Genomic DNA, 27,302 nt, shown 5'->3' with positions numbered 1-27,302 from the left:
GCCCGTACGTAGCATCTGAATACGATTCCTCTAGACCTGCCGCTGCAACGATGGTCACTTGAGATGAGGAATAGATGGTACCCATTTGGTTAATCTGATGCTGCTGGGCTATAGCATCGATCTGATCGACGCACTGCACGATTAGTTATTGATCTGAACGGCTTTGTAAGTAAGCATACATATCTGTCAATCCAGAGGTATCGATAACCTAACATGATTGTAGCTTTGATACTATCCTCCACAGTGCGAGGGAGTATGTCTGGTATTCGCGGAATATCCGGGGCGTCTTCCAGTCCTGCCTTTCCCCAGACATATGATAGCGCAACGTATTCGCAGTGTTCTGGTGCCGAGACAACAATTCTATTGTGACAGTCGAGCACCTTCAGATCGTGCAAAGCTGAGCCCAGCGGAGGCTTGCACTCCTCATGCGATGACACGCAAGCACGTATCCAACGTTTCGCGTGCGCAAAGTCGACGCGCTTTGGATGGACTCTACACGCTTGAACGAAAGCGTCGTCATCCTTGTCATAAAGCATCAAATTCGAGCGCCAAAAGAAGGTTCCGGATCCAACCATCATATGTGTTCCGCTCTGTTCCAGACATGTTATAGGTTCATTATGTCCCGCTATCCCGCGTCCGATAACCCGGCAGATTGGACAAGCGGCGCTCTGGAGTTCATCTGGGGTTTCTGTGAAATACAGCTTTTCATAGTTCGATACATACCACCGTACCCATGGTATGGCGGAGCAGCGCTCGCATGTCTCCCCCTCCAAAAAGTCCATGGCGAATCCAAGGTCAGTCGATCAGAGGCGTCCGCCACTGCATGCCCATTTGAACACGGCCTGGGAAGATTCGAAACACTGATTAACCGAGCGCTTTATGTTCTAGCAAGCTTCTTGAGGAGTGGTGTTGAGAGTCGTCTTTGGATCTCATAGCGATGCTTGCCCCGCGGTCCGCCTTACCTTGGCTTGGTGCGGCACGGGCTGAGCCTCACGAATGGAGACTGCCACGCATGCCGCTGCACGTGCGATCTGCATTGAACGGATAGCCCCCAATATCACTCTCGCGCGAATCCTGTACTGGTCTTCCACTGGCTCGTCTTGTGCACTGCTCCAACACCGTGATTGCCTGCCGGCATCTGCTCCGCCACCGAGCGTCTGCATTCGCGCCCTGCGCCCCGCGCCCGAAGTGGTTCCGCAATGATCTTGATACGTTCTTCGCGATAAGAATTACCGTTGCGCATCGTGCCAGATTGACTGTTCGACAACAATGGCGATTGTTCGGCTGTACGAGCGCATGTGTGAGGAGCTGGTGAGCGGCGATGGAGGCACGGAGGGCTGCAGGCCCGGGCCCGACGAGCTAGGCGCGGTTAGCGGCACTGTCGTTATCACAACGGGCAAACCTCGCTAACTGACACCACCCTGTTTCGCGGCGCAATCCTGCTGGAAGGAGTGTCAGGTAAGGCGACCACCCCAAGAAGGGCGCCTAAGATGTCATGGTGTCGCCATCGAATCTCCCGGGCCAGCCTGTGCGACAAGCATGTGCACCTATACGCGCTGCGATCTTTCGACGTTCGCACATCCAGTGCCAGACTCCTGGCGTATCTTTGCTTTCGACGAACTCGATATGACGTAGAGTGTTGTGACGCGACGCCTACACACAATCTCCAGTATGCTTACAGGCTCACGTCGCTTCTTACCCAGTGTCAGGTCTTTCGCCACCGGGCGCACCCTTCGGCTGCTGTTCGCATTCATTGGCATAGCCATCGGAGTCAATCTCTTCGTTCTCTTCGACTGGACATACATCGAGTCCTTGCCAAGGGATATTCTAGGCAAGCAAGCCTTTCATCCTAAGCCATTCGCGCCGTTACCGCATGAACTCAACACGCAAGCCGACAATGGACTGGACTTCTGGACCTGGAACACTACGACACAGTTCAAAAAAATAAAATACTCTGAATGGCGGGACGGCTCCACAGACGAATGCACCCTCTTCCCAGTGCATCTGCTCTCGAAGGTTCAGGTCATCCTGAAGACCGGATCATCAGACGACAAATCACGAACGGATGCTCAGCTCTCAACAGTCATCAAGTGCATCTCCAATGTTTTGATCGTTTCAGATGGCAATCATGCCTATGGTCGCGACCACCGAACTATCGACGTTCTCGCAGACTTGCCACCGAACACGTACCTGACACCAGAGGACTACGTCGTCTACGAGGCGCAGAAGAACGCAAGTCGACACGGCACGAAGCTACGACACGGCCATGAAGGGTGGAGGCTTGACAAGTATAAATTTCTACCGGAAGTGGAAAAAGCAATTGATCACAACAAGGCGGCTGAGTGGTACGTCTTCCTGGAGAGCGATACATACATGTTTTGGGACAACGTCTTTCGCCTCTTGGAGAACTACAACAGCTCGCTACCTTACTATTTTGGATCGCCTTCGCCCGGACGAACGTACCATTCTGACGCGCAGCTTGACGTGAATAAACAAGTCTGGTTCGCGTACGGAGGCGCCGGCTTCATATTGTCCCAAGCCGCGGTGCATCGACTCGTTGATCGCCCCCGCAATGCCCTCGGTCTAAAAGGTCCTCATCTCACTACAGATTACAGAGAAGACATCAGAGCCGATTGTTGTGGCGACAGCATACTAGGGTGGGCGCTGCACGACAAAGCCGGGATCGATATCAGCGGTCTATGGCCCATGTTCAGCCCTCATCGACTCGAAGATATTCCCTTCGGTGAGGACCACTGGTGCGAGCCCGTCATCAGCCTACATAAAACAGACCCAGCTCTCTACAAAGAGCTATGGTCGTGGGAGAACGAATGGAAAGCAAAGAGCGACCTTCTCATGCGCTATCGCAACCTAATATACCGCGCCCTGCTCTCTGCCTTGCAAGGCGAATATCCGCAGCGCGAGAATTGGGATGCAGCCTTCGACGCGGGATTCCAGCTCCCAGACAACTCTACAGTCCATACGAGCCTCGATGCTTGCAGGATTGGGTGTAATGAACACGACGAATGCATGCAGTACACCTGGCATGGGCGACATTGCTACTTTGCCAAAGCCTTGTATATCGGTCGTGCGAAGCAGCCGGATGGTCATCACGACCCAGAGGATAGAAAGTACGTCAGTGGCTGGGATAGGACGCATATGGACACTCTGAACTTTGGAAAGACGTGCGCAGAGGGGCCGCATTGGGTAAAACCAAGCATCGAACGGAGGTATTAAATGCGTGAGATATGTATCCTAGTAACAAAAAGAAGATTACATGCCTTCCACGTTGGGTATTGCGATTTCATCATAGAATGCGACATAAATTCCGGTCATACCCCCATCTCAATCTTCAACCCCGATATCCTTCAACCCTCCCTGCCTAGTCCAAAAGATCTTCCAAGCATTCGGCCACCGTTCTTCCTTGAGCCCCCGAAGCCATTCCGTCACGGTGATCTCCGTATCCGCATAGCGGATAACGCCATTCTTGACGCCCTTCCATCCTGTCATCGCCCCTTTGATGTACCGGTGGTTCGCACCGCAAAAGTTGAGCCACGGCTCTTCGAGCTCGCCTTTCGTTTGCTTGAGACGCTTGGCGTGACAATCTTCGCACAGATCACAGCTAGGGCAGACCAGACAGTAGTAGAACGATCGCGTCCAGGAATAGATTTCCACCCCACACTGTCCGTCGCAGTAAACGCCGCCGCCGATAAGGTCTTCATCCAGCTCGCTAGCGTTCGATTCGCCCGTATCTGATCCCTCTGGCTCTGGATGACTCCGCTCTCCCTCAATTGGCTCCTCCACAACTTCCTTGACTTCGTTGTTGTGTACCTCATCCGTGGGAGAGTCTTTCTGCACAACTTCGCTTGTAGCTAGTGGGTCATCCTCCGTTGCAGTGTCTTGTCCTGTAGCTGGTTCTGCGACTGATTCTGGCCCCGCATCTGGTCCCGCATCGGTTTCGCCGACATCTTTGTCGGAAGTAGTCTCCGATCGCTCCGACTCCGTATCTTGCCCATGTATTGCGCGGTCCAAGACCGAGAACTGGGCACTTATCGCGATGCGCGCATCATGCTCTAGGCTGTCCAGAGACGCCAGCACCTTGGACAATAGTCGCAGGCTTGACAGGTCGTTCCAAGAGACACTATCTTCCAGACCGGCGATGCACTTCCTGAATAACTCGTCCATGTATCTCTGATACTCCTTCGCGGGACCCATGATGCGAAGCATGTTTGCGCGAAGCATATCGACATGGGATTCTCTGATGTTCTTGTCGTCACCTTCGTCATCGTGCGCGCTAGGCAACAGTCGCAGGGATTCCATGATCTCTTCCTTCTTCGCTGGGTCTGCGGTCGTTTGGAACTCATAAAACAGAATGTCTGCCAACTGCATCCGATGACGCGTCCTGGTCTCGTTCATAGTGTCTTCGTATGCAGGGTCGGGCTTCGTCTTCGTGGTCAAAAGCTCCTGACGCAGGGTCTTGCCTTTCTCGATGTCGCCCAGCATGGGATAGTAGATGTGTGCGATTGCGCCCCGGATGTTGAACAAATGGAGGCTTTGCGCCGGAAGCGTGTCGGCCAAGGCTGTCAGCCAGCCGATGAGTAGATCAGTCTCGCCTGTCAACTTTGCTGCTCTTTGCAATCGAGCTACACCACTGATAGGCACCCAGTCCACGAAGAGGTAGGTGAACCAATTGTTGCGCTCCTTTTCGGTCCAGCTTTTGAGTACTTCCATAAGCCTGCGTCCATCAGTCTCGTCTTCCTTCTTGAACAGTAGTGTTATGTCGTCGAGAATCGTCCCGGCTAGTGTCTGCTCGCCTTGCAATCTTCTGGCTTCATTGAATGCTTGCAAAGCTTCGTCAGTCTGCTCCAGCGTGGAAAGGGCGGAAGCTTTCTCGGTCAAGATCTCTACGCGTATGGACTTGATCTTCTCGCGCTCTTGTTCGGAATGACCCTCGGCCTCGTGATCCGGTAGCATGTTGTAGGCGTCTTCGTAGTGTTTTATCGCGTCGGTCGACTTGTCGCATCGATCACATACCGATGCAAGTAGACGAACTGTTGCGACGTTGTCCAAAACGTCTCCCCTCATGCATTCCACTGCTTTCTTCAAGGACTCGCCGGCTTCTGTGATCAAGGCTGCTCTGCGATCCATGTCATCCCACGTTGCGTAACCATAGTTAGCCAAAGTGCCACCAATCGCTCGAAGAGTCTTGTAGTCTTCGGGTGAAATGCTGTAATCTGCGATAATGGCGTTTATGTAATCGATTGGCTCAGGTTGCTTGGATTCCTTGAATTCAAAAGCGTTCGCCTACAAGCTGTTAGGATTGCTGTCGGATGACAAGTGCAACTTACACGAGATAGCGCCGCCTTGGCGAATCTGAACCTCTCAGGTATCCACCAATCATCACTGGCGTCCAACCAGTTTTGAACATGACCTTCAGCAAGCGGGAGCAGAACAGTTTCCCGATCGACTGCGAGCGTCCATTTCTTAACTTTTTCATCCAAAGACTTGTCTGGTAGTGTTGACGCCCTAGCTGTCCAAACCAGAAGCGCATCGAACCAAGGGTTAGGCACGTCATCTGCTGGCTCGGGGTAGAGATCCGTATGCTGCGCAAGCTTTTCGAACAACTTGGCGATGTTGTATGTATTGTCTGTAACGCAGTGCAAAAGTGTCACGACATCGCGGACAGCCTCAGGGCTCGCGGTTTCTGCGTCCAACTCTTTAAGGTGCTCATACCAATAGTCGATTGCGTAGCGAGTGAGCCCGGAGCTTACCGCTTCGAAGGGCTCTTGAGCAGCCTTCATCATGATGTCCACACACATCTGGAGGATTGTCAGGTGTGCAGCAGCAGCAGGTGTCCGGAACTCTGTTACACCGTCATCCTCGACGCTCACGCTCTTGAAGTATTGCCGCAGCGACCGATCTTGAAAGCATAGAGGAGAGTCTCCGTATCCAAGCTCTGGAATGCTCTCGTCTTTTGGCTCGTCGTTCTCGTCGTCGTCTTTGTCGTCATCTTTGGCATCCTCGTCAAGCTGCCGTGATTGGGTAAGCTCGAGGATGCGAGAGGAACGCCCGATAATCTCCTCCTCGATGTCAAAGGTGTCGTCCGACAGTGCGAGTTGAACCAGGCTCGACGCCTCACCCAAGCTAAGCGATCGCTTCGAGAACGCCAGCCACGCGAACAGTTTCTTCATCGCCTGGTATTGCGCTTCGGATCGATCCTGTCGGCATTCGTCCAGGAGGAGTTCGTAGAGTCCATGCAGATTTGGCGGCATCCTTCCCAATGCTTGCAACACTGCTCTTTCTCGACCTATGTAAGAGAACCTTCTAAGCATATGCTCGACATAGAGCATACTGTCTGCGTGCTTGACTACTTCGCGACGTATTGCTGTTTTGGTAGTTTGCGTGAACTTGCGCAGGCGCGGAAGTGTGCGCAGACGGTCCCTGACCAGCATCTTCAAGTCATGGTTGATTTCATGCTTTGTGATCGCAATGATGGAAGGCTGGAGCAGCTGGAGTGTGGGCTTCTCTTCTGGTCTGCTCGTCGCAAAGACTGACACACTGGCGTTCAGGCGCTTGAGATCCGACAGAAACCGCGTAAAGGTCCCGCCCACTTGTACATGCGCCTCGTCCAGGCCATCAAAAACAAGGAAAAGGCGGCCTCCAAGTTTGTTGTCACTTGGAAACACTGAGAGGAAGAAGCGTTCCCAGGTGGACATTGCTGCAGACTCACTTGAGTCGAGCTTGATCTTGGCCGCTACCTGTCCGGCGTATCTGTTGTTTGATCCGGCTATTTGTAAGGCAGCCGACGCGAACGCGTTTTGCATTGACTGTTGGTATGGATGCTCTTCCTTGAAATAGAAGTAGGCCAAGCAGTCGTGCTCGTTTTGATGTAGACGCAGCTCTTGGACGGCCGAGTAGGCTAGGAATGACTTTCCAATCCCCTCGGCGCCTCGTAGCCAAAGGAGAGGAACTCCTCCACCTAACCAACTCTTGAAGCTTGCATGCTCACGGAGCCATCCGGCCGTTTTGCTCACCTTGGAATCGCGCAAATCTTCGTCTTGGAGCAGGTTCCCTTGGTGAGCATCCTGCCACGAAGGGAAGACATCGTGATTGTCGGCGAAGAACTTCTTGAGTTCTCGTAATGCTTGGAACTTCCGATCTCCGATGTCACCCTTCGGCTTTTGAGCGAGCTTCTTCTTTTCCTCAATCTCAATCTCCGGCGCTCTGGCCGTCTTATCCTGGTTTTTGATGATCTGCAGAAGCAGAGCACGATCTTCTAACCGCTCATTTCGTAGTGTAACGATCCCCTCGACGATGATAAGATGTAGACTGATCGTGCTCGCGTAGACTTCCTGGATACCTTTGTTCAGGCTCGAACGGTAGGATTGTAGCTTCTCATCAAGCTCGTCCAACTTAGAACTGTTAGCAACAACCCCAGTTTGAACGGCCACGAGAGCGCCGTGGGTTTCGTAAATAATCGTTTCGTTAAGTTCCTGTATTGAGGCCTGCATTCCAGCATATGCTGCTATTAGCTCTTCATCTACCTCGTTCCACAAGGTTTTGAGCCAATGTTCTGCCAACTATTAGCACTTTTCAAACAACAGAGCCGTTGCCTTACTGAATCGTTTCTCCTTTATCAGCTGTCGTGCTCTGCCGCATACCGAGAGCTGCATGGAGAAGACCCTCTCAATAGCGATAGCAAGCGGGCCGGACTCAGCTTTCTTCTCGATGATAGATTTCTCGAGGATAGAGAGTCGTTGGAAGAAACGGGCTGAGTATGCGAAGAACTCCTCGACACGATCGTAGTCTGCTCGGACGCCTGCAAATGCCTATGCAACTTCAATACAGTATTCTAGAACAGTGCTGACTACTCACGGAAATTATGCGGCTTGCGGCAGTGAATACAAGTCCCACAGGCATCGCTGCAGGAAATGCATTGGCACAGTCCGCGGCTGCCTTAAAGCCGTCAATGCAATTCTGGAGGTTGCCGAGATGGTCCCCCATGGCCGATCGAAAATTTGCTTTCTTGGTTCCGTCATCGCGAAAACCCTTGAACTCATTCATGACCTCGTTTGTTTGTCGCATCACGTCGGTGACGTTTCCCACTGCCATCGTCGACAGATCCTCACCGGTACGTTCTTTGTAGTCTCGTATAGCGCCTCTCCATAGTCGACCGAGATCAGTGGATGTGCTTGGTTGCACAATTCTGGTCGCCATGGTGCGGTAACGGGAATCGGTATTGTGAACGCCAGTAGGCCAAGAACGAAGCTGTGTGTGGTCGTTGCGAGACGACGCAGGCAAGAATCAGAGTTATAGCATAAGCCATCCTCGCCTTCGAAGCTGGCAGCACCAAGGCGGCCTCGGGTAAGCATGGTTCAGCCTCACGATGCATGCGTTGGTGGCGGGGGGCCGAAAGGAGGTATCACCTATGGAGAGACAGGGCGCCCGAGCAATATACTCCCGACGCGAGCTCGAAATCTCATAGGAAGAGTCTTACTGTTGGGAGCAGCAGCGGGCTACATTGGGAAGCTGCGTGCGACTCAGTTACTCAGCTCCTCGTTCACGTACCGTTCGGCGACGTCGAACATCTGCGCGCCTCTCTAGGTTGAACACTCGCTGCGCGGCCATTCGCTGTCGCGTTGTCGCACTGTCGGGTTGGAATGAGAACGCGATGGTGGGGATGATCAGGGTGCGCGGGCGGTTATTGCCTTCCGGCTGCCCTTGCCACTGCCTACGTAATCAGATCCGAATGGGATAGCGGGACACGTTCAGCTCGGGCATGGGGAGGTATGCAGCGTTCTGCTCGTACTGCAGCAAAGGTGTAGAGATGCGCAACATCCAGACCATAATTCGACACACGATGGAACCGAGTCTGGTGTGCCCGTACCGTGGACGACGCTCCAGACCTGACAGCGCGGACAGCCGAAGCAGCCACCGGCAAAGCGACGGCGTCACACACCGAGCCCAAACGCGAATTAATGTAATCGCGACCAGATCATCGCGAAACAAGCCCAAATTCAAGAAGCAGACAACGGAGACAGGAAAGGAAGTCCGCGATGTTCATCCCTGCCGCATGCTTGCACCATTTTGTGGAGTTGTGGCGGCCCGATTAGCTGCGGAATGTCTTGCGCTAGCGTCTCCGTATCATCATCTGCAGTCAGCACGCAGCTCGCATCAATTCTTACGACGGCGTCGCAACGGCCCAGGCAGTCGCCTAGCGGACATGTCAGCTCTCCAAGCCCGGCGGGAGTAGTGTGCTGGCGTTCGCATGTTGAGATGCGCGCCCGATACTTCGGCACTAATCAAGATTGGCGGCCGAGGCAGGGTCTTTTTTGAGCGGTGGACCCTTCTTTGATCACACAACATCCATGAATCATCCTTTCGACTTTTCCATCTCAACCAATTACCGTCGCCCCAGCGCCAGGAAACGCGTTCCAGACGCAGATGGCGTCATGCGGGTCGACCGTTAGTCCATCTGTTCCTGCCATCGCGGTGCGGCGCCTTACCACAACCGAAACGGTGGATGGTGAGGCATAGATTTCACGCTTTCGGAGCGTGGCATGCGCGAGCCTAAACCGCAGGCTGCCGACTGTTTCTCTTCTTCCACGTTCTGCATACTCAACTTTACAACTGGAAAGATTACATACGAGAACCCTACCGCGACTCCTTATCCTGCTTTGCGCGCATCGCTTGCGTCCTGCCGCGAATCGAACACCCCGCTATAGACATCGCAGCAGCGACGCGACGGTTCTCGACCCGCCAATAGCCTGCTCAGCAGCCCGCACAGTCGCGACCATGGCGACAACGCCCATCGAACACCCCTCGACCGTCAGCAGTCTGCCCACGCGCCAGAAGCCGATTCCATACTCTTTCGCCAATGGCCGGCGCACACCGCTGTCGTCCATCCTCCCACCCCTCGTCTTCGGTACAGCCACATTCAACTCGCAGTACAACACCGACCCCTTCGCGCTCGACACAACTGGTCTCGTGACCTCGGCGCTCACACATGGCATTCGCGCCTTCGATACATCGCCCTACTACGGCCCCTCCGAACAACTGCTCGGCGATGCGCTCGCGACACCATTCGTCCGGGAGACGTTCCCGCGCAACTCATACATGATCCTGACCAAGTGTGGGCGGACAGGGAGCGAAGAGTTCGACTACAGCAAGGAATGGGTGCGCCAGAGCGTCAACAGGAGTCTGGAGAGATTACACAGCGAATACTTGGACCTGGTATACTGCCACGACGTCGAATTCGTGAGCCCGGCGGAGGTTTTGGAAGCAGTCAAGGAACTCCGCCGCCTTAGGGACGAAGAGGGCACGATTCGGTACATTGGTATCTGTGGATACCCACTGGATGTGCTGGGCGACATGGCTGAGCTCATCCTACGCGAGACCGGCGAGCCACTCGATGCGGTGCAGTCCTACGCCAACTTCACCCTCCAGAACCAGTCGCTCGCCGGCCCGCGCGGTATCTTGCGCCTGAAGAATGCAGGCGTCGACGTCGTCCCGAACGCCTCCATCCTTGGTATGGGCCTACTGCGACACGACGGCATACCCGTTGGCGGCCTCGGAGACTGGCACCCCGCCCCATCCTCTCTCCGTGAGGCAGTGCGCAAAGCGAGCCACTTCTGCGACGACTACGGCGAGCGCATCGAGGTTATCGCCATCCGCTTCGCGCTCGAGACATGGATATCTGCTGGCGCACTGTGCGGATCCCGCGGAGACCCCGCATCAGGCGTGCCCTGGACACACGAGTCCATCGACGACGTCGGTGGCTCCAAGCTGGGTGTCAGCGTCATCGGTGTCTCGCGCGCACCCGAGTTGGAGAAGACCATGCTCGTTTGGCGATCCATTCTCGATGGATTGGAGGGCGGCAAGGAGACTGCCGTACAAGCTGGCCGCTGGTACCGCGCGTGGGAGTGGAGCAGGAACCGCAGGAAGGCAGTGCAGATACTCGCCGAGGGTGTACAAGAGGTGCTTGGCGACGGCTTTGGCTACGCATGGGCGAGCCCTTCTATTAGAGTTAACTCCGTTGCGTGCAAGGCGACGTTGCGTGCAACACTAGGACACCCTATTACCCTATTGTAGCTCCCGGAGCCACAGCTTTTCACGTCCTACCGCAAGGTACACAGGTCTTGCCTTAAGTCCAATTGATTTTCTTCTTAGTCTATCCATCAAACCACGCGTCGTCCACATCATAAGATAACCCACCTATGCTAACATTGGCGTGAATACCTTCATCCCATAGATACCCAGCTACTGGGAACAGCACTCCGCACTCGTAGCTCTCTTTGCTCCACGCTGAGAATGACATATTCTGCGTACCTACAAAGATTGACCGGTAGCGCGGAACCATATCCTTCACGCCAGGGCTGTTATCCCACCACTGGATCTGTATCGTCTTCGCGTGCGTGAGCCACCTCCCCTTCCTTATGTCCACCAAGCATTGATCTAGAATTGAGTGCATTCTTTGACCCTCTGCTGGTTTCTTCAAGTGGAACATGTAGCGTAGATCGCAGTTTGGGGCAGCGAGTGCTGATAAGCGGGAAGGGTAACAAATACGCAATCCCCTCAGCGCGTCCTGAACAACTACTTGTTCTGGCTCGCGGTCACGAATCGCGCCAAACAGCCGCTTAGCAAACATATCGCCAATGCGGCCAATTGTTGAAGTGCTGTAACACACATATGGAACAAGGTGTGTGTACTGTTTTGCTGGCGCAAGTCCAAGACTCGCTACAGCGCGCCTTAGCGATTCAAACCCAGACAGAGCTGCCCTTGGACCCCTTGATTGTTGTTAGCTAGAACTGATACTTATAGTAGTGCAACATACCCTGTGTATACAAAACCAAGGTGCGCGCATGCGCTGAAGTCGTATCGATTAATCGCTGCTAGCAACGACGGCTGAACCTGAAGGCATTGCAGAAAATCCTGAAACTCGGTTTGAAAGTCGGGCCGAGTTGGCATTGCCACTGTCGTAGTCCGCAAGGGAAGGTCCACTACAAAGGCGACGTTGTCCATTGAAGTAGACGCCTTCTCCCTGTCATCCGCGTGACCCTCATGACCCCATTCATTAGGAGTCAGATTTGCCGAAGCCACAACAACTCGCAACGTTCCATTCTTCCTAAAAGAAAGAAAGAACTTTGCGTGACACGCGCCGTACAACCGCAGGTTAGGTGGGTGATGGATTGTTCGGTTCCCGCCCTTGCGAGGCTTTCCGTTTGGTTCTCGGCTCGCGGTCTGGCCCTTGACGCTTCTGGAATCCACAATCCACGTGGACTTGACAGAGTCAAGTCGCATTGTTTCCATCAACCATCTTGGATGCCACGCATAGGAGCATAAGACTACTTCGTCTGTAGTCTTAATGTCAAGGAGCTCCTCCAATGTAACATCGTTGTGTCGAGGGTCGTCTAACAACCGAACGTTGTACACGCCTGGCGAGGAGAACGATTTAGGCGTAGGGAAATATCCCTCAGGGTACCTTAGCGTAAGGCTCTGGCGCTGTCGTTGTGGACGCGGAAGAGGGGAGGTGTCCTCTTCGCGGGGGCGTTTGTTTAGGCCGGCGCAGGTTGGCTTATGCGCTAGTGGGCTTGGTGGCGTTAAGAGTGCATGACGACGTTGTGGAGGTTCGTCATCTTGAGTAAGATCGATGCAAACCACGTGCCGCGTCTCGTCTGGGGTCTTTGGTGGGGAGGCGCTTGCTCCAGGCATGTTCTCAATAGCAGTTGGTGGACACAACTTGAAGACTAACGATTACTCTGTTTATAACAGCGTGCATTCTTATTTTTAATGCTGGCGCAGTTGTTCAACGCAGCATGCAGATTGGCTGTTCATCCTGCTGTGCGCGGCACGTTACCGCGCGTCCCTTGCTGCGTGCACGCCGCGGCACGCTGCGGGTTAGCTTTGATGATGCCGTGCGCTGCACGCCAAAGTGCTCCCCTTGCTGCGTGCGGGCCGCGGCGTGCAGGCGCTCCACGTGCGCTAACAGCACGCGGGTGCCACACCCGTACTAATCTACTGTTGTACCCCTGCTACCCCTTGACCTGTGTGGTCGCTACTTAGTCGCACTTATTGTTTCTGCTCCCGGAGCTGCGATGTTGCGGCAGGGTCTGTGCCTTCGAGTTCTGCAGCGAACTGCGGGGTCGCTTTTTGGTGAGAAGCCGTTATGCAGGGGTTGGAGAGGTATGCCCGGCAGTACGGCGGCCAGCGACCATTTCTGCTTAGCGTTGAGCAGTATTTTGTACGCTAGGCTAAACCACTGCTCAGCTAGCACCTGTCAAGGACCCAGTGCGTTACCTCTGGAGAAGAGCCATTGGCGTCGGCGGTGTCATTGTTGTCGGACATGTTGGATCTTCAAAGCGTGCCTGAACGTCGGTCGCATTGTGTTTGTCTCCTGTGATAGTTATAAGATACTTTTGTGGAAACGCTGAACTATGTAGCGTTAGCGTGACAGTTTGAATGGCATGCTGGTCTACGGTAGGTCCTCCTCGAGGACACACGCTACCAGCCAGAAACGGCGGCTTGCTAAGCGATGACGGGGGAGAGGAAGTGATAGTCTGTGTGGTCAGCGGTAGCGAAGACAAAAAAGCTGTAGAATTGAACATAGCATAGCACAACTTACCACAAGATGAGAGGAGAGATTGAGGAAGGCATTGCTTTCCCTTTGCTTTCCGGGACCTCCTAAGGGAGAAAGAGTAGTGGTATTCGAGACGCAATTGTGCAGAAAGAAGAAACTCTTTCAATGTCCGTAATTTCAACCTCAGTTTCTCTTCTTCTTTGTTGTCCTGCGACTCTTCTTGCTACCTCTCACGTATTTTAGGAACGCGATGTCATTTGCAAGCTCTTTCCAGCTTCTATTGACCGCGGTTGGATGCACGAACCTCAGGATAACAGCCGTGACTACCTCCCAGATGTTACAGCCTCGGACGATGAAGAAGACGGCCTAATACTATCACTTCTCTCTTCAAAGCCAGGGGTGATAGCACCAATCGTGTTAATCCCACGTCGTCAGGGATCAAGCGTTGAAGTCAGGATACCTGCAAGGATTACAAAGAGTGCACGAGGTGGAGCTCAATCAACATCCTTATCCAAGACCTCTGGAAAGCAACAGGCTCCTGAAGAAGGAAAGCCGATGCCCCACCGCGCAGGATCCGGCTTCGATCTGAATGCACCTGCAGAAGAAGAAGTTCCAAAAGAACAAGAATCTGGAACGCACAATGCGCATGACATCCAGTATACGATCAATCCCCACGAGACCAAACGAATCCTCTTTGGTATTCTAAGTTGCCCAGTCCCTTTAAGCACTTTTTATTATTTGTACACTAGGCTGGATACTTGCAGAGGCAGGTCCCTATCTAGGGCATACGCTACTAGCTAGAAGTGGGGGTCTGATAAAGGATAGCGAGAGAGAGGAAGAAACATGTGACGGGTAGGCCAGAGGGGTTACCAACTGCTGGAATAAGCTGACGCACCACGCACACGCCGAATTGATGCAGGAAAGACAAAATAAACTTTGGTACTCAACGCGCTTTACGCCTTTGTCTGAACTAATATCCAGATATAAATGTGGTGCGCAGTTGGAAGAAGCCACAAGAGCTGTGAAGGGAAAACCTAAAGTTATGGAAGAAGAGCGGTAGCCAATCTGTGTTTATGTGATCAGCGATAGCGAAGACAAAAAGGCTCCAGAAACGACCAGGGTATAGAAGGACTTACCACAAGATGAGAGCGGAGATCGAACCTCAGGTTCTCTTCTTCTTCGTTGTCCTGCGACCCTTCTCGCTACCTCTCACGTATTTCAGGAATGCAATTTCATTAGCGAGCTCTCTTGTGTTCCAGGTTTCCCAACTCTTGTGGAGCTTCTCAACTTCTTTCCTGCTGCCAAAGCTGTTGGCCACGCTTAGCTTGTATACTGTGCGGTTATCTTCCAGGAACAGCGCTTGGTTGATCAGTCTTCCGTGACAGTTATGTGACACTTGTATCAAGACGCTGAACTGTGTACAGTCGGCGTGATAGCACAAGTGGCACGTTGATTTACTGACGCGCGGATGATCTCCCTCCTCCCGAGCGGGTTCTCCTTCTTGAGAGACATCCTCTTCCTTATCTGATGTCAGTACCTTCATAGCTCAGACAGTTTCTGTACCTACTCTGTCTTGGTTCCTGACCGTCGACTCGCTCGTGAACCTGTTCTTCAGAGGCTCGTCATTATCTCAAGAAGAGTGACGCTGAACCTGCCAGGCTTGAAGATGCCGACGACATGCTCGACGACGTCAGCCAATGTCTTCATTGGTGTGGGCGCCATCACCCTCGCTGGCTGGGGTCTCCGGTGCAAACAAGATCTGCACGAGGGCCAGTTCATCGATACCTACCGCGGTGAAGTCATAACAGATGCCGAAGCCACGCGTCGCGAAACCTCGTCTTCAAAAGCAAAAGCATCCTATCTGTATTCGCTCGACAAGTTCGCTGGGTCAGAAGGCCTCAAAGAAGAAGACCTCTACGTTGCGGACGGCGAGTTCATGGGTGGACCGACAAAGTTCATCAACCACTCATGTGATCCTAACCGTAGGCAGTACACTGTCTCCTACAACAAGCACGACCCGAGAGATTATGACATCGCGTTCTTTGCACGGAGGCTCATTCCAAAGGGCGAGGAATTGACTTTCGACTACCTTGATAAGGAAGAGGGGGAGGGGATGGATGAGCCGGGTGAGGGGGCGCTCCCTTGTCTTTGTGGGGCGAGCTTGGTGTCATTACCCTCGGCTTTCAAGATAGAAGTGATGGGATTGCGCTGTCGTCTTCACCGGCGTCCAGGTGCTACTACCCTCGGCTTCCCCTGATGCCCCCAGCATGGCGAGAACAACTCACTGCCGGAGCCAAGCCTCTAAACAGATACCAGAAGGGCACTTACTCTTTCGAAGACAGAATTGATAGGATTAGGCTATTGTCCCGCTTTCTCTTTCATCATCTGTATGGCGCGCCTCGATGAGGATCTCTTGCCTTCTCTCTTTTCTCCACGTCCTCCACGCTCAGGGAAACCATCCTCTGAAGGCGCGATGCGGTACTCGCCCTTCGCAGAAGACCACAGTCAGGTGCACAAACTCCAGGACAACAGCCGGGACTACCTCCCAGATGTTACAGCCTCGGACGATGAAGAAGACGGCCCAAAACCATCACTTCTCTCTTCAAAGCCAGGGGTGATAGCACCAAGCGTGTTGATCCCACGCTGTCGAGGAGGAAGCGTCGAAGTAAGAATACCTGCTGGCATAGCAAAGAGTCCGAGAGCCCAAGCTCAACCAGCACTCTCGTCGAAAGCCTAAGGAAAGCAACGCGTCACGAAGAACAAAAGCCAAGAGACAACCGCACAGGCTCCGGCTTCAACGACAACCGCGACAGGATCAAGCGGTCGCGTCGCCGTCTCAACTAGCTTCGAATTCAACAGCGACGGGATTGAGCTGTCGCGTCGCCGTCTCAACTAGCTTCGAATTCAACAGCGACGGGATTGAGCTGTCGCGTCGCCGTCTCAACTAGCTTCGAATTCAACAGCGACGGGATTGAGCTGTCGCGTCGCCGTCTCAACTAGCTTCGAATTCAACAGCGACGGGATTGAGCTGTCGCCTCTTCGTCTCAACTGGCTTCGAATTCAACAGCGACGGCATCGAGCCGTCGCTTTACCGTCTCAAAGACCTTCGAATGCAACCGCGTCCCTTGTCGTCGACGTGGTTGTTATTATCGTTCCCCTTGATAGGGTTCTCACGCGAACCCGATGCAGCCGCCGCGTCATCGTCTTAATTGGCTTCTAATACAACAGCAACGGCATTAAGCTGTCGCTTTATCGTCTTAAACACCTTCAAATGCAACCGCCTCCCTCGTCGTCGACGTGGTCGTCATCATCGTTCTCTATCACAGGGTTCTCACGTGAGCCTAATGCATTGAGGCTACCTAGGTAGCCTCTTGGGATCTAGCGGGTCTTGACGAGTGGCATCCTATCACGTCGACCACTAAGCCGCCGCTCAGCTGGCACTCGATGAAGGACCTAGTGCGATGTTTAGAGCAGATCTAGGACTACCTTGAAGGGAGGGAGAAGTAAGCGGCATCTTAGTGATAGATTTCGGCATCGTACTAACCTATCAAGGAATCCACCGCTGCCTTCAGACATAAAACCTTCGAGGAGAAGAAAGAGTCCTGATGGGGGTTCTTCGTTCGAACGCCGCTTTTCACCATGCGATTGGCGATTACAAGAGAGTTGTACGCCGTTAGCCTCTCGATCTTCATCCGTGTCATCTGCAGCAACAGTCACGTCTCCAGCCAGTGACTGTTGCTTCGTTCTCGTTGGCCAGCTGGGGAATCTAGTGGGAGACAATGTATTTTCGGAAGTCGACTATGGGTCCGGGTGTTGTGAGGGCGATGTCGAAGCATTCGGTTCGGAGGCGCTTGATGGCGGCGACACTGTCCTTGCGCTCTACTGTAATCTGGCCAAGTCGAGTGCGGATGGCGCGCCGGGCATCACTAATGGGACCTTTGAGGGGAGAGGTTGGCTTCTTGTGTTCCTCCCAGAAAGCTTTGCGGAAGGCCTTCATGCGCTGGTGGAGTTCGAGGTATTTGGCGTGAATCTGATCGGCGCCGTGAGATGGGCAACACCCGAAGCCGGATCTAGGTCGTACAGAAGTGGAGGAATCTGCAAAAGCGCGAGTCTCCCAGATGTTCGTTTGACAGGCCTTGGTCGCAAGATAGGCGAAGTGATGCGACTTTCACTGCGGACAATACTCATTTCCTTGTGTTTCCTGCGTTCCTGAAGTTACCTATCCTGGTTTAGCGTCAGTTGTACCGACGCACCCCATCATCGCGAAATACATCCAAGACAAGAAGCAAGCGTGGTTATACAGCAAGCAGGTCTGCATTATTCTAGATGAAGCAACTACTATTCGCAACCCACTTCATTAGTCAACAGCAGTATGTACAACGCGCATCGACGTCCTCCCCCTTGCAAAACCATCTCTCAACCAGTCCTTCAACCGTGCGGCCCTGCGAAGCTCACGTATGCAATATCGCCACTTCTTGCAAGAGATCGTGCGCCCCATCCTCATTCTTCTTGGTGAAGAACCGTTCTGTGGCGTCCACTAACCGCACAACCAGATCAGAACCTTTGCTGTAATGGCCATCTGGACCAAGTATGCGTCTCGCCCTTCCCAAGAGGGCTTTAGCCGTCGATGATGTCAGACTGTCCAAATCACCCATGCCGTGCAGCAGCCAGCCTCGTACGTCGTCGCGCATGGTACAGGCCGCCCATGCGTCCACAATGACATGCTGCCATACGATGCAGCACTTGCCATATCCTGGACAGTGAGGTTGGGGGACCTTGCATTGAAAACAGCCGGTGTGGTTCTGCATCTTCCAGCCGCCCTCTGACGCCCTCCTCGACCAATGCATTGATGCCGTACCAAGTTCAACAGTCAGGTCGGAGCCCTGACACTCTGCTTTGGTGTGATGGAATTCGCGTCCCTCCTCGAGCGCGCACACTGCGCAATGCGTTGACCAGAACTCCAGCATGGATTTCACTCGGTCAGAGCCACACGGCGTCTCGACGCTGTTCCATACTGCCATCCATTGCCAATTTGTCCTGGCTCTGTTGCGGTCATCGTCTGTTGCCCTTGGGGGCACCACGGCTGCCGGACTTCCATATGAAGGTGGTGGTGTTCTGGATGCGCCTTCATTACTAAACATGTACTCCTTGTCTCTTCCACGCGGGGTGGCTGACACTGGCGTAGGCAGGGACCGTTGAGCCTGGGTCCTGCAAGGCGTCACTGGCAGTGCTCGCCTTTGTGCGGGTGAAGACCCGGCAGCGTGGTTGGTACTGCGCTGCGGCGACGTCTCCTGTCCGACACGTGACTTGCCAGGGTCCTCGCGTGGCGGCGGCGGCGGCGGCGGCGACGGGGACGCCCTGTGCGCTCGGGCGCTACCGCGCGCCATGGGCGTCGCGTCCGGTTCAGGTGTCGCATCACTCTGGTGCGCGTGCAACCTCTGCCCCAGAGCCTCTCCTGTGCCTCCCTCTAGCACGTCCTCGTCGTCGCTCTCCTCCTTGTGTCCTGCTCCTTCCGCGCCCGGCACCACGCCAGTACCAGCCAGTGCGTGCCACACACACACATCACATCGCCGCTCTTCCCCTTCAACGCATCCCTCGCGCGTGTCATCCCCATCTATGTACGCGGCGATTGCCTTGCGCCGGCATTTTGCCTCCGTCCACGGCACTTCCAGCTGCGTGAAGGTCTGCATTACCTCACGGTTGCGGGTCTGCACCTCCGCTGGCGCCTTCGAGGGTAGGGTGTACTGCACGCCTGAGAGCACAATCACTTCTGCGTCTCGCCCGTCGCGACCTGCACGACCTGCCCCTTGTACAAACAGTTCGAGCGACTCTGGCTGGGTGACGTAAATGACGTCGTCCACGTCGCTTACATCCAGCGAGTGCTCCGCCGCGGTTGTCGCCCACAAGACCGCGCCCTCCGTCTCACGAAAGCCGTTGAGAACGTCCTCTTTTTCGCCCGGGTCGACCTTGGAGTGGTACACCAAATAATGTGGAGAGGCACTGCCCCTCTCATCAAGGATTCCCCTATGGTCCAGGAAAACGATTGTCTTGCGCACCCTGCCAGCCTGGTTGCGTCCCGCGCGTAAACGATACACCTCCACAAAATCGGCTGCCCGGCGTAGGCCGCACAAGCCCGCTCTACCCTCGATCTCCTCCAGCGCGTTCCTCACCGAGTACGCCGCGTTAGGTCGTCCAACAGACACTCGCAACGTGCGTGTGCACTGTGTGCTCAGGTTCATCGCGTTGAACAGCTCCGCCTCTCGCGATGGAGGGAGCGTCGCGGTGAGGAACAGCAAATGCGCGCCCATTGTGGTCAGGATGGACATGTGCGTGACCGCACTTCTCCAGTACCTTGCTGTCAGGACGAGGTGGGCCTCGTCAATCACGACCCGCTCCAAGCGGTCCTGCGCTTGAAGCAACCGTAGCCCCGCTCTGAAATTCTCAGTGTTTAGGTGTTCTACCATCACAACCACTACCCCCGTGTCAGGGAACATGCCCGGCCTGGCGACACTGGTCGGTCTCCACACAAGACATGGGATCTGCGCTTCTGCGCATCGACGTTCAACGTCGACTCGAAGCGCAATAAATGGCGTGACAATCATAGTCAGGTGCGCTCCGGGGCGCAGCGTCGGGAGGAGCGACAGCACCGTCTTTCCGCCTCCGGTCGGCTCCACCACCAGCAAGCACTCGCCCCGGCCGTTGAACAGGGCATCCAGCGTTGCCCATTGCCGCTCTCGGAAGACGGCTTTGTCGTCCTGCACCATGGTGCGCAGCCAACGCCGCGCCTGCTGCTCTGTCACCAATGGTGTCTCGTCCCCGCCGTCGTCGCTGCCGTCGTTGTTTTGGCTCACGTCGTCGGCCTCGACTTTCTGCTTCACCTGACGAACATGTCCGCCTGACTCTTGTGGCCTCTTGCGACCCTGACGGTGTGCTACAGCATTGTTGTAGCGTTCTAGGGCGGAAGGGAATTTCAGAAGCTTGTGCCAAAACTCGCCCACTGCCATCCACTGCTGCATCGCCAATTCGTCAAGGTTGGGATGGATTGTTTCGTCGCCGTTGTAGTTGGTGAGCTCCATCTGCAAGGAATGGCCGGTCTGTTCCGCCAAGCGTTGGCGTCTCCGTACCTCTTGGCGAAATTCCTGAAACTGTTCTTCGCCAGCGGCGGCGGCGGTCCTTCCGCCTGCGCTGGCGGCCTGCACCAGATCGTGCTCATCGACGTTGTCGCTGTCCTTCTCAAACAGGTGCCCCTCATCGTCGCTGTCGTCGCTGCTGGTGTCGCCTCCGCTGTCGCTGTGGCGCCTCCGACCCCTGGCGGCACCTCCTCGTCTCCTCCTCAGAACCGCCTCCGCCCCTCCCTGGAGCCCGTCCGCGTCTTGCGCGAGACCTCTCACGTTTACCATATCAGCTGGTATGTAGCGTAATACCAACTGGGTAACTAACTGCCTCGCAGGCTGCAATGTCAATCCCCTGCCGAGGACGGTCGCGGTGGCTTGGCACACCGCCGGCGATGCCCACCTTGCCACGTCTGTTCGCTTCCCTCGCGGTAGTTGGAAGAGAAAGCCTTGGTCTTGCTCCTTATGTTGGAGCGGAGACGATGCCTGCAACAGTTTCCAAAACGGCAACACAAGCCATACGTACAAACCCCATAGCTGTGCCACCTCGTCCGGGAGAACATGCATAGGGGCCTCGTGCCCGGCCCAGGAGGTCTTTGTATACCCTCCCACCAACGTCAAGCGGCCGCGCTGCACCACCAAGTTCCGCTTCTCGCTGCCATTGTCGTTGTTGCGCCAGCGAATGGTGGCTGCGGTTGTGGCGCGCATCGACATTGTCATTCCCAAGACCGCCTGCACGACACCGGAGGACGCAAATTTCTCCATGCTGTGACGGTAGTTGACCACCGCCCTGTCCATAATACGCGACTTGGTGGCGTCCGCAAACTCGTCCGCGCACGTGGTGGCAATGTGGTCTTCAAGCCAGCCGTTGCCATGCGCCAGCGCCCTGTCGTTCACGGGATCCGTCCAGCAACTCTCAAACGCGCCATTGCGCACAACATCCACCAAGCGCTCCCAAGGGATTGTCGGCACGTTGTCCAGGCTGTCGACACGCAGCAACTCGTTGCACAGAACACTCCGCTGCTCTTCCAGCAGACCTGCGACAATAAGGCCTAGCTGGCGGAGGCCAAGCCGGTGCTCCCCGTACAGGAAGGCCTGGTCCTTCTCGAGCCATGTCATTTTGCCGGGCTGTCGGTGCGCCTTATGCACGGCGCGTGCGTACCGCTTCCTGTCTGTAACCCAGGCCATGGTTGTGTTGACGTTTGTCATAAGTGCCTCTTCCACCAGGACCCGTAGCTCGGCCGTGTCGATACATATAGCGTTCACCGCGCACCGGGCCATCTTGGTGAAGTGCGTCATCATCGAACTGTACTCGTTTGCGGTTTTGAATCTCTCCTCCTGGGGTACAATTCCCAGGACCGTCAGCGCCACTACCAGGCCCAACTCAGACGACTCAGTGTCGTCGGCGGTCTGCCGCAGTAGTTGCACGAACAACGCCAGCACCAGCCTCTCTGGCGCGGTAAGGACGGTGCCATTAGGCAATCGTTCCCGGCCGACTAGGTCAACCTCTACCCCCCTCTCCAGATGTTCGCGCAAGTTGGTCCATGCAGCATCCACCTCCGCATTGGTCACGTACGCTGGCACTTCCGCACGAACCTCGCTGCTCTGTTGTGTCCGCGTAAAAAACGACAGACACTGCTGGACCACCCTCGCAGCTGTCTTGACAGTGGTGTCCGCCTCGTAGGGGCCGACGGGCCTGATGACGGGCGTTCCCGGGTCCACCTGCCCCAACATCTTCCGTCGATAGTCCCCTGTCTTTCCCAGGGCGGCATGACACTTTAGCAGCAGCGTCCCTGTTATATCAAACACCTTTGCAGAGGTCTCGTCTACATCCCCATCTGCACGATCAAGCACCTGTCTTGCGTTGATGCGGTGGAGCCCCTGCATGGTGTCGGCGAAGCCAATGGCTTTCGCCCAAGGGTTCGTCTCATATCGACTAGGTGGAGCGATATGTAGACGCCCCTGCTTTTCCTGTCTTGCGACGACCTGCTTCAGCCCGGCGAAGACTCCCAGCAACTCGATTGTTGGAGGAGCTGGCTTCGCCTCTGGTTGGGAAGCCAGGGCGACATAGCATCCTTGACCAAATACCCGCTGTGCTCTAACCGCCTTGCCCCACGCTGGTACATCGCTACCCGGCTGTTGGTTGTCGAGGCGCGTCTGCAGCGCGGTCGCGTTGCCCGGACGGCAGGCGCGCGCAAACTCGGTGATCCCATGCTGGGTCCTCAAGTGGTCTCTCCAGGCAGATTCGGGCTTTTTCGTCTCACCCCTGGAGACGGGGATGAGCTTCTTGCAGTCGTCCACAGGACACAGAAACGTATTCACTACGGCGATAAACGGAATCGGTTCTGGTAGTGTCTGTGGTGCGATCCAGGTATCCTTGCCACGGCCCAAGTTCTCGCGGTTGGCTTCCCAGAACTCGAATACCGCTTCGAGCTCGGCATCGGTCGCCTCCGGAGAGTGTCTACCTTTGCGCCAGTGGCTTCTCACGTGTGCTTTCGTGCCTGTCGACCCCACCGCCTGGCCGCATAGCGTGCACACTAAGAGTCCGTGCGAAGCTTGCGGCACGGGAATATACCAAGCGAGGGTGCGCTGTTCCAACAGTGCGTCCGTGGACGCAGACGCGTCTCCGCCCTCGCTGCGCTGTACCAATGGCGCCTCAGTGGACGCAGACGCGTCTCCGCTCTCGCTGCGTGAGAGGAGGAACGCTCCTTCGTCCACCGCCGCTTCGCAGCTGATATCGAGGGGGGGGACTCCGTCTGGCATGTCAAGACAGAAGTCGTATTGCTCGTCGGGGAAGCCAAATCCGCCGGCTACGAGCTCCCACCCATTGTCGTCCAGGTCCGTCATGTCGGTGGTGGCGTACACAGGGTTCACCAACTCGTCCATCGTCGTGGTCAGGAACTCGTCGTCACCTAGGCACCGTCAGAACGTGCACTATGGACACCGCGATGCCCGTTATTACGTACCGTACATGCCCGACGCGTTGAACATGGGATAGTCCATGGTCGGTAGTTAGAAAGAAAGCGTGTTGCTTGAGTTTGGAAGTAGATTTTGTTGCAAAAGGTATGTATGTGTACCACTGTGTCTTTTCTCTTGTATAACGCGTTGGCTTTGTGTGTGTATTCACGCGTTGGTATTGCTACTTTAGTATCATCTTTCTGACGCGTCTCGCGCTATCCTTTATTCTTGGTCAATAGTCGCGAAACCTTGCAACCATGCTTGGGACCGTTGTCGTGCCGCGGAGTCTTCCAGCGTGTGGGCTCCCTCCCACAGCTCCGCGAGCTGCAGGAACGCCCGCGCTGGGCCTCTGTCGCTGCAGCCGTCATTCAGATGCTCCGGCGACAGGGTACACCTGCCAGGGAACATGCTTAGGACCGTTGTCGTGCCGCGGAGTCTTCCAGCGTATGTGCTCCCTCCCACAGCTCCGCGAGCTGCAGGAACGCCCACGCTGGGCCTCTGTCGCTGCAGCCGTCATTCGGATGCTCCGGCGACAGGGTACACCTGCCAGGGAACAGGTTTCGAGAGCCTGTTGCTGCGCCATATCCCGACCGTGTTGGGCGCGCTCCCTACGCTGGGCTCGGCTCCGGGAGACGAATCCACCATGGCCGCCCTCGTACGTTCTTGTGTCTTTTGCGCATTTGGTAGGCTAGTAGCTCGTTCTGCACACGCATTTTCTCTGTTCGTGTAGCACTGCCAGCGGTACTGCTGCTGTGGAGGCCTGTAAGCCAAGTTCATTGTCTATGAGCCTTGCCCTTCCCACGCGCACCTTGGCATATTTTTTCCCGCAATCTCCTGCCCGTGTACCACCCATGCCTCTGTGGGATCGCTGTCTCGTCGGCGTTCCCAACGTGGATGACGTTGGCGACGTTGCACCCCGCCTTATTCCTACCAGCGCTGCTGCAGTAGCGCGAACCTTGGATGCCGCCGTCGTCTTAAGCGCGTGCACGGATACTCATGTATCGCGCTTGCCTGCAGCGTTAGCGTGTCTTGCACGCGACGGCTGCAACGCCTGCTAGCTCGTGGACCGTTCGTGGCTCGGTCTCACCAGGCACCGTCGCCCAGCTCGCTGCCCCACGGAGAAGATCCGCCCTCGTCACACGTCCAGTACATCTCGTCCTCTTCTTGGTCCAAGATGGCCTGCCCAATCTGGTTCCACTCCTCCCACGCGTCGTGTTCTCGTCTCAAACCGTCCCGCTCCAACAGTGCCATTCGCTCTCTGTCCTCCCATTCATCGTGCATGTGCATATCGTATAGGAGGAGGTCTCGGAATGCGTCGTCTTCTTCCAGTTGCACTGCACTCTCTCGCCTCGCGTTCCAATAACTTTGATCTTTTGCCCACGCGAGGAGCGCCGTTGTCACAACGCGTCGGTATGGTGTCTCTGCGTCTGTCCGCTTCCGTTTCTTAGCGTTCGGCGCTAGTCCAGGGGTTGATGGCGCCGGGTTTTTCATGGTGCTGCTACGAGGCCTGTCCCTCTGGTGTGTGATGTTGCCCGCGCACGTCGTCTTGCTTTGTAGGGACTATCTGCATCCACATTGTTGCCAACGTCGGTGGTGAGGCTGCCGTGGGCGTTGACCTGACCATCGTGCTGCGTGCGTGCCACGGCCCCTAACGGAGGGTCGCTAGCGGTGCAGCCATGTCTAGGGTCCGTTGCAGCCCTGCTTAACCGTCGTCTCTAGAGCCTGCTAAGGGCCGAGCATGATGCCTATCGTCTGTGTCGCGTCGTCTTCATCTCCTCTTCCCTCCCCACCCCGTCCTTGGGTAGGATCTACGGCATCTCTTTTCCATCATGTCTGACGTCGCTACCTTATTCTCATCATGCGATCTCAAGAAGCTGGCGGTGACGGCCGAAGAACTGCGGACACTTGCCGCCGTGGATCACCTTGGAGAGGAAGAAGTCTGTTGGCTACTCGACCCGCTGAACCCCGATCGGTCTACCTTTGTCGCTCCCACTCCGTGGGCAGCGCTGCAGTGGATTTGCCGCGTCGCGCGGCAGAAGCCTCTTCTGAAGAGCGTCCGGGATCTGAAGAAGCGATCACGTGCAGAAGGGGATTCCGATGAGGACTCGGACGGCAGTCGGCCTTCTAAGCAGGCCCGCAGCGGCGGGTCCTCGAACACCCGGAGCGCGGAGCAGAAGCGGCAGTTGGAGGCCAAACTTCAATACCGTGACTTTTGGCACAACTCGCAAGAGGCGCAACGGAACGCGCGCGAGGAGGATCTATTCAACAACGAGCGCGCCCAATGGCTCCGGTTCGCCGGCGCGCAACCGGAGGGCAAAGGGGTCGGCAGCGCTGTCATGGCCGAGGTGGTGCGTCGTGCGACCACAGTCGGGAATTCGGACGCACTGCGAGAGTTGCAGCTCAGTCTACAGAATTGGCGCGAGCAACATGCTGAGCAGGTTTCAGCGCCGTCTTCCCAGCGCCCCTCGCAGACACTTGTGCGCCGCCTTACGCAAAGGCAAGGTCGTTCCTCGTCTCGGTACCACTATCGCCATCTCAAAAAGTGCGAGCAGTTGGGCGCGAGGTTGTCCATCGAGCGTCGTTACTCAGCAGCGCGCCTGCGCGCTGATTATGAATCTCGCCTCGGCGACGACCCAGACGGCGTAACGACGCACGCGCGCCAACGCATTCAGGCCCAGTTCTTCGAAGAGTTGGATTCCTCTGGCGAACCAAAGCGCTCTAATCCTCACTTTTTGTGGTTTCAGCGCACGTTGAAACACGGCAAGCGATGGCTTTCCCTTGAGGCAGCGTTTGGCAGTGGCATTTTCGCCCTGTTGCCGCCCACGCGTGTGCCCAACACGTACATTGAACGCACGTTAACGGATGAGTTGTTTTCGCTGTGGATTCGTCTCATTCTGCACTGCCGTCCGCTGGTAAAGGTCATGTCCACGCGTGTCAGCGGTGTGGTAGAGGGACTCGCGGAGAACATGCTGCCGCCAGCCGATCGTCTCGCTCTGGAGATTTTCGCCGAAGACCTAGACCCGGACGTAGAGGCAAGTGACGAGCTTGCTTCCCTTCTCGAACCTCATACGATGCATGGGCGCGTCAGCGAGATAGGTCAGTCCGATCTCGAGCCCACCCAGAGTGCGGTCGCATCGCGCCGCTTCAGCAATGTTACTTTGCCTGACAGTCAGGAAGTGGAGGAGGACGAAGAGGCAGAAGACAGGGACGAAGGGGACGAGGAGGAGGAGGAGGGCGAGGAGGATACGGGTGCTGGCGCAGAGGAGGCGTGCAGCCCTGCTGTACAATCCCTGAATCCACCGCCCTCGAACCAGCAAGCCTTGTTCCTTTCCCAGGCGAATGAAGGGTGCCCTGATCATGAGCGCAGCAGTGCGTTATACGGTTCTGTTCCCCAGGACCTTTCGCAGTGGTCGGAGGAAGATGTAGTTGCGTGATTGTAGTAATGCATGTTATAATGGATAGCCTAGTTGATGGTATCGGATGTTGATTGTGCGCTCACGGCGCAGCTGTAGTGACTCTGTGGTATGCGTTGGAAAGACCATAGGACGAAGATGAAGAACCAAAGTATCGCATCGCACTCCGATGAGAGTCAGAGTTGATCGGCTTCGTCTTGTTTCGCAGCCTCACGCTCCCGGGCAGCTGCGAGACCCAGAGGACTC

The 27,302-nt window shown here is 55.6% G+C and overlaps 8 protein-coding genes across 8 annotated transcripts; 4 read left to right on the top strand and 4 right to left on the bottom strand.

Annotated features, from left to right (window-relative positions):
* Positions 1–1,671: 1,671 nt before the first annotated feature.
* On the top strand, positions 1,672–3,234 carry J4E86_002610 (uncharacterized protein; the record flags this gene model as incomplete). Its single annotated transcript, XM_051443168.1, has 1 exon — positions 1,672–3,234. The coding sequence occupies one exon, from the start codon at positions 1,672–1,674 to the stop codon at positions 3,232–3,234; it is 1,563 nt and encodes a 520-aa protein (XP_051304663.1).
* Positions 3,235–3,342: 108 nt separating this feature from the next.
* Positions 3,343–8,214, bottom strand: J4E86_002609 (uncharacterized protein; the record flags this gene model as incomplete). Its single annotated transcript, XM_051443167.1, has 4 exons — positions 3,343–5,301; positions 5,346–7,570; positions 7,616–7,826; positions 7,873–8,214. 4 exons carry the CDS (start codon positions 8,212–8,214, stop codon positions 3,343–3,345), a joined length of 4,737 nt encoding a protein of 1,578 aa, XP_051304662.1.
* A 1,578-nt stretch (positions 8,215–9,792) lies between these two features.
* Positions 9,793–11,088, top strand: J4E86_002608 (uncharacterized protein; the record flags this gene model as incomplete). The annotated part of the gene is made up of 1 exon (XM_051443166.1): positions 9,793–11,088. The coding sequence occupies one exon, from the start codon at positions 9,793–9,795 to the stop codon at positions 11,086–11,088; it is 1,296 nt and encodes a 431-aa protein (XP_051304661.1).
* A 4,151-nt stretch (positions 11,089–15,239) lies between these two features.
* J4E86_002607 (uncharacterized protein) lies at positions 15,240–15,830 on the top strand (the record flags this gene model as incomplete). The annotated part of the gene is made up of 2 exons (XM_051443165.1): positions 15,240–15,699; positions 15,805–15,830. 2 exons carry the CDS (start codon positions 15,240–15,242, stop codon positions 15,828–15,830), a joined length of 486 nt encoding a protein of 161 aa, XP_051304660.1.
* A 1,509-nt stretch (positions 15,831–17,339) lies between these two features.
* Positions 17,340–17,831, bottom strand: J4E86_002606 (uncharacterized protein; the record flags this gene model as incomplete). The annotated part of the gene is made up of 2 exons (XM_051443164.1): positions 17,340–17,643; positions 17,827–17,831. 2 exons carry the CDS (start codon positions 17,829–17,831, stop codon positions 17,340–17,342), a joined length of 309 nt encoding a protein of 102 aa, XP_051304659.1.
* A 193-nt stretch (positions 17,832–18,024) lies between these two features.
* J4E86_002605 (uncharacterized protein) lies at positions 18,025–23,688 on the bottom strand (the record flags this gene model as incomplete). Its single annotated transcript, XM_051443163.1, has 2 exons — positions 18,025–23,597; positions 23,652–23,688. The coding sequence occupies 2 exons, from the start codon at positions 23,686–23,688 to the stop codon at positions 18,025–18,027; spliced, it is 5,610 nt and encodes a 1,869-aa protein (XP_051304658.1).
* A 929-nt stretch (positions 23,689–24,617) lies between these two features.
* J4E86_002604 (uncharacterized protein) lies at positions 24,618–25,134 on the bottom strand (the record flags this gene model as incomplete). Its single annotated transcript, XM_051443162.1, has 2 exons — positions 24,618–24,654; positions 24,731–25,134. 2 exons carry the CDS (start codon positions 25,132–25,134, stop codon positions 24,618–24,620), a joined length of 441 nt encoding a protein of 146 aa, XP_051304657.1.
* A 338-nt stretch (positions 25,135–25,472) lies between these two features.
* On the top strand, positions 25,473–27,077 carry J4E86_002603 (uncharacterized protein; the record flags this gene model as incomplete). The annotated part of the gene is made up of 1 exon (XM_051443161.1): positions 25,473–27,077. One exon carries the CDS (start codon positions 25,473–25,475, stop codon positions 27,075–27,077), a length of 1,605 nt encoding a protein of 534 aa, XP_051304656.1.
* Between the last annotated feature and the right edge of the window lie 225 nt (positions 27,078–27,302).

This window comes from Alternaria arbusti (genome assembly GCF_024043155.1).
Source record: "Alternaria arbusti strain BMP 1465 chromosome Unknown scaffold_3, whole genome shotgun sequence".
Classification (NCBI taxonomy): domain Eukaryota; kingdom Fungi; phylum Ascomycota; class Dothideomycetes; order Pleosporales; family Pleosporaceae; genus Alternaria; species Alternaria arbusti.
The sequence above is the reverse complement of the archived record's forward strand: the minus strand, read 5'-3'. Positions and strand labels throughout refer to the sequence as shown.